Source organism: Xenopus laevis, chromosome 7S (genome assembly GCF_017654675.1).
Source record: "Xenopus laevis strain J_2021 chromosome 7S, Xenopus_laevis_v10.1, whole genome shotgun sequence".
NCBI classification, from domain to species: domain Eukaryota; kingdom Metazoa; phylum Chordata; class Amphibia; order Anura; family Pipidae; genus Xenopus; species Xenopus laevis.
Window position 1 is genome coordinate 59,589,537 of NC_054384.1, and position 14,400 is coordinate 59,603,936.

The 14,400-nt window shown below is 40.3% G+C and overlaps 1 protein-coding gene across 1 annotated transcript in view; it reads right to left on the minus strand.

Moving 5' to 3' along the window:
• Positions 1-14,400, minus strand: part of LOC108697230 (CMP-N-acetylneuraminate-beta-galactosamide-alpha-2,3-sialyltransferase 4-like) — a 57,684-nt gene that overhangs the window by 28,331 nt on the left and 14,953 nt on the right. The window contains exons 2-3 of the mRNA XM_041571303.1: positions 6,790-6,817; positions 2,488-2,551 (exon numbers count right to left, since the gene is read on the minus strand). Of these exons, the coding sequence (XP_041427237.1) occupies positions 2,488-2,503 (16 nt within the window). The 5' untranslated portion in view covers positions 2,504-2,551; positions 6,790-6,817. The remainder of the gene's footprint in view (positions 1-2,487; positions 2,552-6,789; positions 6,818-14,400) is intronic.

Genomic DNA, 14,400 nt, shown 5'->3' on the forward strand with positions numbered 1-14,400 from the left:
GGTGATAGAGCAGGTACGTGCCTGGCGCCCCCCCCAGCTTTTCGCCCTAGGCACGTGCCTACTCTGCCTACCCCTAGTTCCGGCCTGGGTGTCACCAGTTCTTCAAACTGTTCTAAAATGATACATTAGTTGATATTTTTTTTATCTTTGGCCCTGGTGAGCAGAATCCCCAGTGTTATTAAAGGCAGCTGTTAGAATTGATACACTGGTTGCTAATATTCCACAGATGCTGCTGAGAAATGTATCAACTAATGTAGCAAATTATAACAGTTCAGAATCTGCAACTTGATCATTATCCTGGAGTTATGACACTAAAACACAACAGACAGGAACAAAACACGTTAAACTCCCAATTTTGGAAAAATGGTATCAAATAAAAGATACAATGCAAATTAAAATAATCTATATTTTTGGTGAACTATCTGAAAACAACTGAATTTAACAAAGGTTTCAGGCTGGCAATAGGCTGGCAATAGGCTGGCAATAGCCCAACCCTGATCTCCAAACTCTGTATATGTGAGAAAATAATGCTACCCTGAAAGGAAAGCAATACCCCTGAACAATGTACAACTCGATAAAAATATATTGCATAAAACAGCTCATTTGTAAACCCTACTTCATGTAAATAAACCATTTTCATCATAATATACCTTTTTCAGTAGTATGTGCCATTGGGTGATCTTAAATAGAAAACTGACATTTTAAGACTCCCTGAGATCCTATGATTCACAGTGCACACAAACAAGCCAAACATATTTGGTCACATGAGCCAATTAATTAATATAGTTCTGTTTTTTACTCCGACACTTCTAACCGTTACAGTTAGAGCTGTACTATTTCAAGGTCAGGTGAACAGTGGGGATGCACAGAGAATATAATAAAATGGGGGCACAAGGGAAAAGATATAAAAGGGCAATATTTATTTTAATATATATTCCAGTTTAGTAAGATTCTATCTGTTTAAGTATTCGTTTAGTTTTCCTTTAAACACTTACGCAACTTTTCTGAGGATTCTTTGATGGACAGCCAGTGGAGCAATAACTTTTGGCTGTCCATAAATATATATTTATTTACAATTCGGGATGGGCAAATTTGACCCATTTCATTTCGCCAAAAATTTGCCGCAGGCTGTCATTAAAGTCTATGGGCGTTAAAAAAAATTTGTTGCGCGGCGAAATTTTTTTGACGCTCCTCTTTTTTTTTTGACGCCCGCCACCATACAAGTCTATGGGCGTCATTTTTTCTGCAAAATGAGATGAAAAAATTTGCCCATCCCTATTTACAATGATATGGGGAAATTTATCCTGTGACTATTAATATCTTGTCTGCTTCAATGTTATTTTATGTTGATGTATTTTGCTTTAATATTCCTTACCAACCTTTATTGTTATAGCTTCCTACATTGTTTAAGAGCTTGACAGGTTGATGTATTAGGTATCTGTTAAATATTGCAAAAACTCAGTAAAAAATTTAATTTAAAAAAGCTGGGGATGTTGGCACTCACTGCTTCACACTGTACAACATGCTTTCTGGAGCCTACTGTCTATTACTGTAGAATGTGTTTGTTGTGCTGAAACCAATTGTCTCACCCTGGCTACACAGTGCATCAGTACTATAATGTGCATTACCCAGCAGGTTTTATACAGGGACCTGTCAATCATGCCGTCCAAGAAACCCGTCAATTACTTCTCCTGTGCATTGGATTAAGGGGGGGGGGGGTGACACTAAAAGAGTTCACTCTTCACTTTTATAGGATTTTTTCAGTAATATTTATAAAAGGGTTTCTAACAAATTCCATTTTCATCTGATGATAATTATGGGTTGGTGTGCATAGCAGTGACTTGCCTGCAAAGATCCTTTAAGATGAATTCTCTCTAACATATGTGCAAATAGATACACATTAAGAGTATGGCTTTAAGAGGTGGACGTGGCTTATACGTGCAGGCATGGCTTGTCCCTTTTTATGTCTACAAACTGGAACTGGTCAGCCTAAATTTGCACAATTAAAACCCAAGCCTTGCCAGATACATTGTTTTACCAGAGTTCCAAGCACTGCAAGTTGTGCTGACTGATCATTCTGTGAAACTGGGGAACTTTGTTTTCACCCATTGATACAAATGCCTCACAGATTTTGACATTTAGGGCTTGTCACTTGTGAAAAAGATAGGCGTCTTTATCCAGAAAGCCAAGATATGCTGAATCAGGTGTTTTTTCTCAAATTCAAAGCACTACTTTAACTGTCAGCTGTTCATTCAGGTAATAATAATAATAATAATTAAAGGAAACATTTTTAAAATCACTGTGTAAAATCTAGGGAAGGGGATACCACTTGCAGCTTTGTCTAGGACACCAGAACACCTAGTTCCAGCCAGGAACTAGTACATTACGTTAGAGATTTATAGCATAATAGTTGAGGATGGAAAATACACAGAACATCAGGTAAACTCTTAAATACACACTAAAAATATAACAGTTTATGTGACTTACCTGGATTGCCCTTCATTTTGATTGTTCGCAAATAACATCTATGGCAAATTTCATTGTTGAAACACTAAAACAAAGCATGACAAAATGTAATAAACAACAATCTTAGTCATTTATGCATTAATTGTCAATATTACTATGACTGTAATGTTTAAAAAGTACTTTGTAAAATGTACACCTGCTATGGCTAGTTTACAAACACTAGACCTGTAGCAAACTTTGCACCTTTTCTTGCATTATTGCCTGTTGGCAAATGAGTCTTCATGTGTTATATTTTAAACTTCAGTTAGCAATGGAAAAGTGTAAGGGGTCCCACTTATTAGCTCACTAGTCCATTTGTTTAGCATCTTCCTGATTGCCAAGATAATTTTTCCCCATTCACATTTTATTAAATCCTCTAAATGTAAATACATACAAAATCCTTTCATATTTTTGTTACTGAGATGCTTATGATTATATAAATATTGGCCCTAGAGATGCTTTTTATTTTATGGTTTCAGCTCTTAAAGGAACAGTTCAGTGTGAAAATAAAAACTGTGTAAATAGACAGGCTGTGCAAAATAAAATATGTTTCTAATATAGTTAGTAAGCCAAAAATGTAATGTATAAAGGCTGGAGCTAACAGATGTCTAATAAAACAGCCATAATCCAACTTCCTGCTTTTCAGCTCTATAACTCTTTTAGTAAGAGTTTTAGAGTTAGTCAGCGACTTGAAGGGGGGCCACATGGTACATTTCTGTTCAGTGAGTTTGTTCAATTGATCCTCAGCATTCAGCTCAGATTCAAAAGCAACAGAAATGACCCATGTGCCCCCCTCAAGTCTCTGATTGGTTACTGCCTGGTAGCCAGGGTAACAAGTCAGTGTAAACCAAGAGAGCTGAAAAGCAGAAAGTAGTGTTCAGACTGACATGTGTTACATCAAATCACTCCAGTCTTTATACATTACATTTTTGACTAACTAACTATATTAGATACATTTTTTATTTTGCACAGCCTATCTATTTAGCCAGTTTTTATTTTTACACTGAACAATTCCTTTAACACATTCTAAAAGACTATTCAGACATGATGTCTCAGTTACAGAGGTAGCCTAATTATATAAGTGCTTAGTGCTATTATATATAGCACTAAGCACTTATATAATTCGATCTCAATTAATTTTAGTAAGGTAGTGTGGGGTTTTACTGCTTTCTCTTGTTTTTAATATTCTCCTTTAAGGACATTTTATGCATTGCTGTTTCAAATATAAGTGATCCTTGCATTGTTATTAGAATTCATCACACGATATAGCAAAATGTAAATAACCAAATGCAGATTTTTGCCAGATCTGCAGGCATACACGGAGCATTGAAAATTCATGTTTCCTATTCTGGTTTATATACCTCTACACAGCCTTAAATTGGGTAATACAAGTGAGTGAACATTAATTACAAGTGAACTATATTTTTGTTTGTGCTTAAAGGAGAATTCAACACCTTATTAAAAAAACCCTACCCTACATAGGCTCCCCCCACCCCCCAGTCTAGCTGCTACCCCGAGTAAATGCCCTTTACGTTTTGCTTAGCCCTTGGTGTTCACGGCAGCCATCTTCTTCTTGTTCGGTAATCCTCGGGTCTTCTTCTGACACTTATTTCCTGAAGATTCCCTAAGAGAAGAAGATGGCGCCCATAAACTCTAATGCCCTGAATCTCCAAAGAGGGGTAAGTAAAAAGTTTGGGGCATTTACCCGGGGTAGCAGCTAGTCTGGGGGGGGAGGAGGGAGGCGGTCTATGTAGAGTAGGGGGGTAGGGTTTTTTTTAATAAGGGTTTGAATTCTCCTTTAACAGAAAAATATGTGCCATGTAAATAAATTTTTCTATATGGGGATCAGTTTTTCCTTTTTGAATTTGTGTTGCACCATGTCTCATTGGCCAATAGGATAAAGATTATGCATCTTATAAATTAATAGTTACATAATTCATTTAGGTTGAAAAAAGGGTATCATTTGGGCATCAACTTAGAACCTTCCATATGACCCCCAAGCATCAATGTCCAGGATTAGGCAAAAGCAAAAAACAATCCAATGTTTTGGCTATGGGCAGTCTAAGTAATAATATGACTTACAATTACAGATCAACAACAAATCAGGCAAAAATTAAACACTGCATACCAAAACAACACATTATATGAAATACAACTCTTTCCTGAACATTCAGGATAACAGGTTTGCAAATATACCCATTTCTATACTGACTTTTACATATTTTAAATCCTGTGCGCAATGTTTTAAAATAAAGCAGTTTTTTAACCCATTAGAAGTTGTGTAAATATAGTATGACAAACCCATCTGTATTGCATGAAAATGTACAGAAAAGCATGCATTTAAGCCAGGGTCGGACTGGGGGGCCCAGGGCCCACCGGGACTGCTGGTCCAGGGCCCCCCGCCCCCCTACTGCGCTGCTCGACCGCCGCCATGCGCATGCGCGAGCAGCGCTTCTCGTTGAGCAAGCGGCAATGCGCATGCGCAAGCGGCGACGCGATGCGCATCGCCGGAAACTTTTTCAAGGTTTTTATAATATTAGAGGTGGTCTGGCCCGGCGGGGGCCCACGAGGGTCGTGGCCCACCGGGTTTTTTCCCGGTGTCCCGCCGGGCCAGTCCGACACTGATTTAAGCTGTATGATATGGGCTGGAGGAGGATGCCTACTCCAGATAGGGTTAATATTCCCTCCAGTACTGTTACTGCAGGTAAAACTCCCACACCAAAGGGCTCTTCTCTGGATGTCTGGAAGAGACCAGTGTTCCTGGTGTGGGAATAATAGCCAGAGAGAGGACCAAGGGGCTGTGGAGACACAGAGAGTGTCTGATAAAGAAAGAAAGAGTGCCTGAGCTTGAGAGAAAGCAAGTGCCAAGAGACTTTTGAGTGAATGATTTGATGAAAGTGCAGCAGTAAAGCGGACTTGGAACTGTGAATAATCAGGGTGCTGACCTTGTAGTGGACCCGAGTCTGGGAGAGGCCCTGGGGTAGTCAGAAAGACTACATTTTCATATATGAGAGACTTGTGTTATACTTTGATGCTATATTGGCATATGAACACAAACACCCTGTTAATGTGTTTTTTGTTTAACAAAAATAAAGGCAAAGTTTTTACTTTTCTGCATTTTTGTGTCCCTGTCTTTTCTCCCCGTTTGCTACATTACAAAAGCTAATCTTCCCACAATACAAAATTTGATATAGACAAGAACAGTTAAGTCACAGTGTGTCCTTCTTTAAAATGTATTAATATTAATTTATGAAATATAATCTGCCACCTATTTTTTTCAACTACATTTGCCAGAATCCTCTGTCAGTCAACAGCCCTAATATTGCTCTTCATTTGCTAGTGGCAAGATTAGGAAACAGAAAACACCACATGTATAGTAAGGAGTCCTCAAGAGGTCAGCACAAGTTGTGTTTATGAAACTGTTAAAACAGGGAGTATACTGCCCCTTTAACTGCGACTCAAAAGCAAAAAGCACTTTTTAATAAAACTTCTCTTAAAGGAGAAGGAAAGTAATTAACCACTTGGGGGTGCCAAATGTTGGGCGCCCCCAAGTGAATGTATTTACTTTCCTGAAACCCCGGGCCAGTGCTCCTATCAGCAGAAAACTGCACTGGCCCATTGTTAATCCAGCGAGCACAACAGATCGCTTCTCTTACGGCTTCTTCTGTCTTCAAATTTCCTGGTAATAGAAGAAGGATATCGGCACATGAGGCAACTAGCGTTGCAGGGAACAACCTGCTTGTTTATTATGCGGTGATGCACCATTTCGGGGACACTCCCCTTTGTCAAGCATGTGGAAATCGTGATGGATGACATACAAATAGAGTGATCTATTAATAAATTAGCATATATAATTAACAGTGTTATAAAAGGGCCATTGCCTAAAAACATTTTTTTTAAAAAAAAAAATATATAACACAACCTGTTATTAAACATCCAGAAAACCAGAAACCCCCATTTAGTGTTCAACGTGTTAAAATTTTTGTTTAATGTCCATGATGTTAAAAAACTCATATACTGTAATACAGATATTTGGCTTCAAAAAAAAATTGTATAAATGTGAAAAAATCTTTGTGTCAGAAAAAATGCCTAGAATAGAAATAACTTATTTTATACAAAAATAAATAGATAGGACAATCCAATTAGCAACAGTTTATAGCAAGTTACCAAATATATACATTGTTACATTTCTAAGAAAAGAGAAGGCTGCAATTAAAAAGATACACAGTAACATACTGCCCCTACATTTAAGGGAAAGGGACAAGGGAAATATTTTACCGGTACCTGTGTAGATATCAGGCTGATTTCTTATCTGTTAAAAAGAAAGAAAAGCAAAAAAGGATATTAGACAACGTACTTATTCATAAATAACAAGACAGATTGTACTCCTCATTAAGCCCCTTAGGATTTTTTGTTTGTAGTAACCAAATCCAAAAACACTCCCTCTGGAGTAACCGGCTTTTTAGGTCTTGACCCTGGCATGTTTCCACTTTTTCCAATACCTGCCAACGTAATTGGGCCACCCGGTGCCCTTGTGTGTAAAAATGCCTGGCTAATGAGTTTTCTTTTTTACTTTTATCTTTACCTTTATTGCCCAAAGGAACCGCTGTTGGTATTGGTGGTTTATAATTTCGAAATTGTGGATTTATGCTCATTCAATCTAACTTTGATGGATCTCGATGTTTGTCCAACATAAGCCAAACCACACGTGCATTTAATACAATATATCACGCAATTAGTGTCACACGTGAAAAACCCTTTAAGGGTATGTTTAGAGCCTTGATGTGGGTGTGTGACCTTGTTCCCTGGAATTATACCATTGCAATGGCCACAATTCCTGCAAGGAAAAGTGCCATTAGAATTAAACACAGTAGGACCGTGTTTGCCTGAGCCCATTTTATGTTTAGGTTTAATGAGACGCCAATATTCTTACCCCTTCTGTATGAAAATAATGGTGGTAACTGGAACAAATGCCCGTATTTAGGGTCACTACTTACAATAGCCCAGTGTTTAAGTATGACCTTGCTTATAGCTTTAGAATTACTATCATATGAAGAAATAAAAGGGGTTCTTGTTGTTTTATTGATATTTCTATTCTTTTTCACTAATAGCTCCTTCCTGGGAATGGCTTTTACACTCTTTCTAGTGTCCTCCAGGTGTGCTTTGTCATACCCTTTCTCAACAAATTTATTAAGCATGTCCATGGACTCCGTCTCATACAATTCATTAGTTGAGGTAATCCTTCTCACCCGTAGTAATTGGCTTTTAGGGAGACCTTTACATAACCCTGGTGGATGAAAAGATGTAGGTCTTAATAAATTATTTCTGTCTGTAGGTTTAGTGTAGACAGAAGTAATAAATTCAGTGTCCTCCACCTTAACATTAACATCTAAAAAATGTATTTCAGTGGAGCTAGTCTCAAGTGTAAATTTGATGGTAGGATGCACCCCATTTAAATACGTCAAAAACTCCTCCAATTTTGTACTTGTACCTGTCCAAAGAAAGAAAAAAAAAAGTGTCATCGACATAGCACATGTATGCCTGTTTTAATGGAAAAAAATGCTCATTAGAGAAAATAAAAGTTTTCTCAAACCAGTCCATAAAGATGTTCGCGTACGCAGGTACCATGTTGGCACCCATGGCACAGCCCTACAACTGCAAAAAATAGTCATCCTTGAACATGAAATAATTTTTACATAAGACGCGATCAAGCAAATCACATATAAAATTCACCATATGGTTAGGTAAACGTCCTTGTGCCAAATAAGTGCGGATACATTCCATCCCATCATCATGGGGAATTGAAGTGAACAGGTCTTTAACATCCAATGAGCATAACAAAAAATCACCCGATGGAAAAGTGATGTTATCTAATCTTTTAAGAAATGCAGCAGTGTCGAGGGGCGGGGCTAGGATGTGAAACAGAGAGGACGTGCTGTGCTGAGGCTCCCGCTACAACAACTATCCTGAGCCACTTCTCCAGTTGCTAACTGTTATTTGTCTACTTGGACATTGCTACTAAGGAGTCCTTTGCCCGGGGTGATGCCTTACAAAAGCTCCGGTAAGACGAAGGCGGACAGCTTTCAAAAACTTTTCCCGAAAGCGAATCCGCAAGATGGCGGCGACTCGACACCTAGCGCTAAAGGGCCCGCGCGTCCCAGTCAATCTGGCTCCCCGCAGATGGACACCACAGGTGAACAGCCCAGCGAGACTACACTACACTCGCTAATGCTGGCGATATCTGATTCCAAGGCCTCATTGACGAGTCAACTTGCAGAAACTACTACTACTATGACTTCCAAAATGGAGGAGATCAAAGTGGATCTCTCCTTGCTGCGTCACGACGTGCAGAAGCTCAGAGAGCGCACTGTCGAAGCGGAACGAAGGATTGGAACCCTGGAAGACGATTTCACGCCGTTACAAAGGCAAGTGCAACAGCTTCAACATGACCACTGTTTACTTATGGCACATGTCGACGATCTTGAAAATCGTCAACGCAGGTCCAATCTCCGCATTATTGGTCTTCCTGAGGGATGTGAGGGCGCCCATACTGAAACCTTTGTAGAGGCCTGGTTGAAAAGTAACCTTGGGAAAGAGTATTTCTCGCCTTATTTTGCAGTTGAACGGGCCCACCGGGTTCCAGAACGACGGCCTCCACCAGGCGCTCCCCCAAGGCCACTCATCCTTAAGATGTTAAATTTTAAGGACAGAGACGCTGCTCTACGAGCCGCTAGATTGAAGGGGGAAATTGTGGTGGATAATGCAAAAGTCTCCATCTATCCGGACTTTTCTACCATGATTCAGAAGAAACGTGGCTCCTTTACAGAAGTCCGCCGTCAGCTGAGGGCACTCAAAATCCAATATGCAATGTTTTTTCCGGCGAAATTACGTATTACGACTGGCGACTCTACTGTCTTTTTTGATCAACCCGAAGCTGCCCTGCAGTGGATAGAGTCGCATCACAACAGGAACCAATGGCATCGCTCCCCAGCCCGTGAAGTCAATGACCCGTGACCGACTGCGGATCTCCACGACTCACAACGGCCGTTTTGAGCGAAGTGTGTTTTTGATGGTCTACTGCTGTTGGACTGATTGTTATGGTTATCAGGACTGTTATTTGGTTTAAACATCTTAGTCATGAAGACTCTTCTGCTGGTCTTGCTATGGTCAGATAAGTAGTAGACGATACGCACTGCTCACATGATTAACACTTGTTATGTTTGGCTAACGATTCCTTTTTTTTTAGATTGGGAGCCTCCTCACATTACAGAGCTTGACTTACCTCCGCTTACATATTTACCAAAAGTTTGGGGTACAGGCTTATTCAACATGAATGAGCAGGGGTGGGAAGGGCAAGTTGGGGAAAAATGGGTGTTATATGTTGTTTATATTTTATTATTTGTTATGCACAAAGCAAGCACGTTTGACGATCAGTCTGGGATTGACACATTACTGTTCTGCTCTCCTGTCACTGCCACAAACCATTGGATATGGCCACCTTAACTATTTGTTCATGGAATGTCAGGGGCTTAAATTCCAAGTTTAAACGGGCACAGCTTTTTCAGTATATTAAGTCCATTATCCCCTCTATAGTACTGCTGCAGGAAACGCATCTAGTAGGGCAGAAGATACTTGCTCTTAAAAAGGCATGGGTGGCACATCACTATCACGCCACTTTTTCAACCCATGCCAGGGGGGTGGCAATTCTTGTTAGGAAGCATATCATGTTTGAACTTCTTAGGATTCACCTGGATCATTATGGCAAATTTATTATTATGTACTGTAAGCTGAACAATGTCCCTATGGTAATTGTGAATGTATATCTGCCTCCTCCCATGTCTCTGGACACGCTAGATCAGATTTTCAAGAAAATCCTGGATCTACCCCCAAGCCCTATTTGTATTATGGGGGATTTTAATTCTACTTTAAACCCCCAACTGGATAAATTGTCTTCTCAGGGGAAATCTCCTACTCCACTGGCTATTGGGCTGACACAATGGGTCTTATAGATGTGTGGAGATGGAGAAACCCAGATGTTCAACAATATTCATGCCATTCTGCGACATATAAAACCCTGTCTAACCCTGGACCAGACGGTCTCCCGGCTGAATGGTACAGGCTGGTGATGACGGATTTTGTCCCTAATTTCCTTAAGACACTTGAGGCCTCTCAACAGTCGGGTAGTCTTCCACCTTCTATGTATTCGGCTATTATTGTGTTGATTCACAAACCTGGAAAAGACCCTGACCTGTGCGACTCATACCGTCCCATCTCCCTCATAAATTCCGATGCCAAAGTGCTTGCTAAAATCTTGGGCAATAGGTTGCTGAAAGTTATCTCCTCACTTGTACACTATGACCAATCTGGCTTTATGCCCAACAAGTCCACCTCCGTTAACCTGCGTAGACTATATACAAATTTACAGATTGATCATGATAATCCGGGCTCTCGTATAATGGTGTCCCTAGATTCGGCCAAAGCTTTTGATACGGTGGAATGGCCTTTTATATGGGAGACCCTTAAGGCATTTGGCATTGGCCTTCGGTTTATCTCCTGGATACAGCTGCTCTATGTGGAGCCGGTCGCACAGGTCAGGGTCAATAATTCCACATCTAAGCCCTTTCGTCTCTATCGGGGCACCCGCCAAGGTTGCCCGTTGTCCCCCTTACTATTCGCCCTGGCGATAGAACCCTTGGCTCTTGCAATTCTTAGTGCCCATAATATTTCAGGCCTCAAATATAAAACATGTGAGGAACGCATAGCGCTATATGCTGATGATATTTTGTTATTTCTGGCTGATCCCGATTTATCCCTGCACACTGCGCTGACCATTGTCCAGGAGTTTGGGCGATACTCTAGTTTAAAGATTAACTGGGATAAGTCCCTCATACTGCCTCTTGATAATATTCCACAACACTTACGTCCCTCTAACATTCCACTTGTTTGGGCTTCTAGAGTTAAATATCTTGGGGTCACTGTCAGCCTTACCGAACTTGACTTTTTGGATCTTAATCTAATCCCTCTACTAGGAAAATTCACTTCAGCAGTCACGTCCTGGAAACAATTGCCGCTTACTATGTGGGGGAAAATAAACCTTTTTAAAATGATATACTTGCCTAAATTCTTGTATCTGTTTAGGAACTCCCCGACCGCCATTCCTACCTCCTATTTTAAGAAAGTGAATTCCATTCTAATTTCATTTGTATGGTCGGGCAAACAATCGAGACTCTCCTGGAAATTGTTAGTCGCCCCAATCTCGAAGGGTGGGTTGGGGTTGCCGGACCTTTGGGGCTATTACTTAGCAGCACAACTATCTCATATTCACACTTGGTTCAACCCTGATCCGGAAGACCCTAACATGCTCCTACACGCCCTCATATTGGGATCGATAGAGTCACTTTCACTGTGTCCCATGCGCAAATTGAGGGACTCTAATTTTTTACCACCTGTACTAAAGGCCCCTTACCTAGCCTGGCAGGAGGCTCTCCGTATATTTGGGATCAAGCCATACCTCATTTCACCCCATACTCCACTCTGGGGGAACTCTCACCTTCCTCATTTCAGGAATCTTCTAGACTTTATATATTGGCCTAATTTGCAAATTAAATGCCTAAGAGACTTGCTTGACCAGGGCACTCTCCTAACCCTACCCAAGCTCCAGGAACGATATCCAAACCGCCCAATTGACCCCTTTAGATATATGCAATTGCAACATGCCTTTAGGGGTCAATTTGGTGGATGTAACCCAATTTATCATAAGTTTGCGGTCACCAATGTGCTCCATTCCCCGGATTCTCGAAAGCTGGTCTCGGTTTTATATAAGTCCCTATTGGAGGCAAAACCTTCTCCCTTTCAGTTAGCCTTTGCAAAATGGCAGTTGGTTTTGCCCTCGCTCACAGACGATATGTGGGAAGAGGCCACTGACAGAATGTACTACTATCTGATCTCCACACGTGATAGGTTCATTAGCTTCAAAATCCATCATCTGTACTATTACTCCCCTAAGAGACTTAATAGGATTTTTCCGAATAAATCTCCACTGTGTCCCCGCTGCTCATGCCCCTCCGCAGACTTCCTTCATGTTCTATGGGTCTGTCCCAAAGTTCAGAATTTTTGGAGTAGAGTGGTGCAATGTCTCAGTGACTACTTAGATTTGCCTCAGGTCATTTCTCCCGAAGCTTGTATCCTGGGGGTAGTGGATGATCTAGTCCCTCAAAAGTATACGAGAATCCTATATAGGACATTACTGTTTTATGCTAGGAAAGCCATTATTCAACATTGGCTACAACCTTTACCTCCCTCTTTTGATCACTGGGTGAATCTAGTGAATCGTATGCTTCCAATGATTAAGATAACGTATGAAGCTCGTGGCATGCCTGATAAATTCGGCAAAATTTGGGAGAAATGGCTTGATGCTTTTCCTCTGCAACATGATGGGTAATTTATCCAATCACTGTTATTTTCCTGCTGTATCATTATGTAACTGTAAAGTTCTTGTGTTGATACTTGGACTCTATGATATATGTTGATTGTATGCTTTTCAATGGCTTGTCAAATGTGCAATAAAAACTTTTAAAAAAAAAAAAAGAAATGCAGCAGTATCACTTAAACATGGTTTTAAAGTGGGTAAAATGTCTTGCAGATACGTGTCAATATATATTGCCAATGTTTGCCAGATTGAGCCTATATTGGACACAATCGCCCTGGAGAGTTAATCAATTGTTTATGAATCTTCGGAAGAAAATATACATGGGGGGCTTTAGGGTGTTCTGTGGTAATTAGCTGGCATACGTCATCAGTAATTAAGCCCTCCATCACTGCAGAATGAAGCAAGATATTAATTTTGTTTCTATATTCAAAAGTAGGGTCATTATTCAATTTCTTGTAGTGGAGGGTATTCATTAACTGACGCTCAGCCTCCATTTTGTAATCCACAGTGTTCAAAACCACTATCCCAGCACCCTTGTCGGCCTTTGTAATGGTAACATCAGTGTTTTCCTTTTTAGTTTTTAATGCAGCTCTTTCACCTGGGGACAGATTAATTCCTTTGTGCTTAGAATGGGTATGTTGTATCTTACTTACTTCCAATGCTACAATGTTCTCAAACGTTTCAATGCTAGAGAAAATGCCAGGAGGAATAAACTTAGACCTTGCCCCCGAAACATTACATCACAAGACTTGAATAAACACGCAGGGGTCCCCCCCGCTTCACTTGCTGTTGAGTGTCTGGTGAATTTTTCGTCTCTATGTATATTGGAGAGGTGCCGACCTCTTTTCCGGACACCACACTATTTGACTGGAGAGGCTGGGGAATCAGGAATCCTTTTTGTGAGTTAAAAGCACACCTGGAGGACACTACAAAGAGTGTACAAGCCATTCCCAGGAAGGAGCGATTAGTGAAAAAGAATAGAAATATCAATAAAACAACAAGAACCCCTTTTATTTCTTCATATGATAGTAATTCTAAAGCTATACGCAAGGTCATACTTAAACACTGGGCTATTGTAAGTAGTGACCCTAAATACGTGCATTTGTTCCAGTTACCACCATTATTTTCATACAGAAGGGGTAAGAATATTGGCGATCTCATTAAACCTAAACTTAAAATGGGCTCAGGCAAACACGGTCCTACTGCATTTAATTCTAATGGCACTTTTCCTTGCAGGAATTGTGGCCATTGCAATGGTATAATTCCAGGGAACAAGGTCACACACCCACATCAAGGCTCTAAACATACCCTTAAAGGGTTTTTCACGTGTGACACTAATTGCGTGATATATTGTATTAAATGCCCGTGTGGTTTGGCTTATGTTGGACAAACATCGAGATCCATCAAAGTTAGATTGAATGAGCATAAATCCACAATTTCGAAATTATAAATTTCCAATACCAACA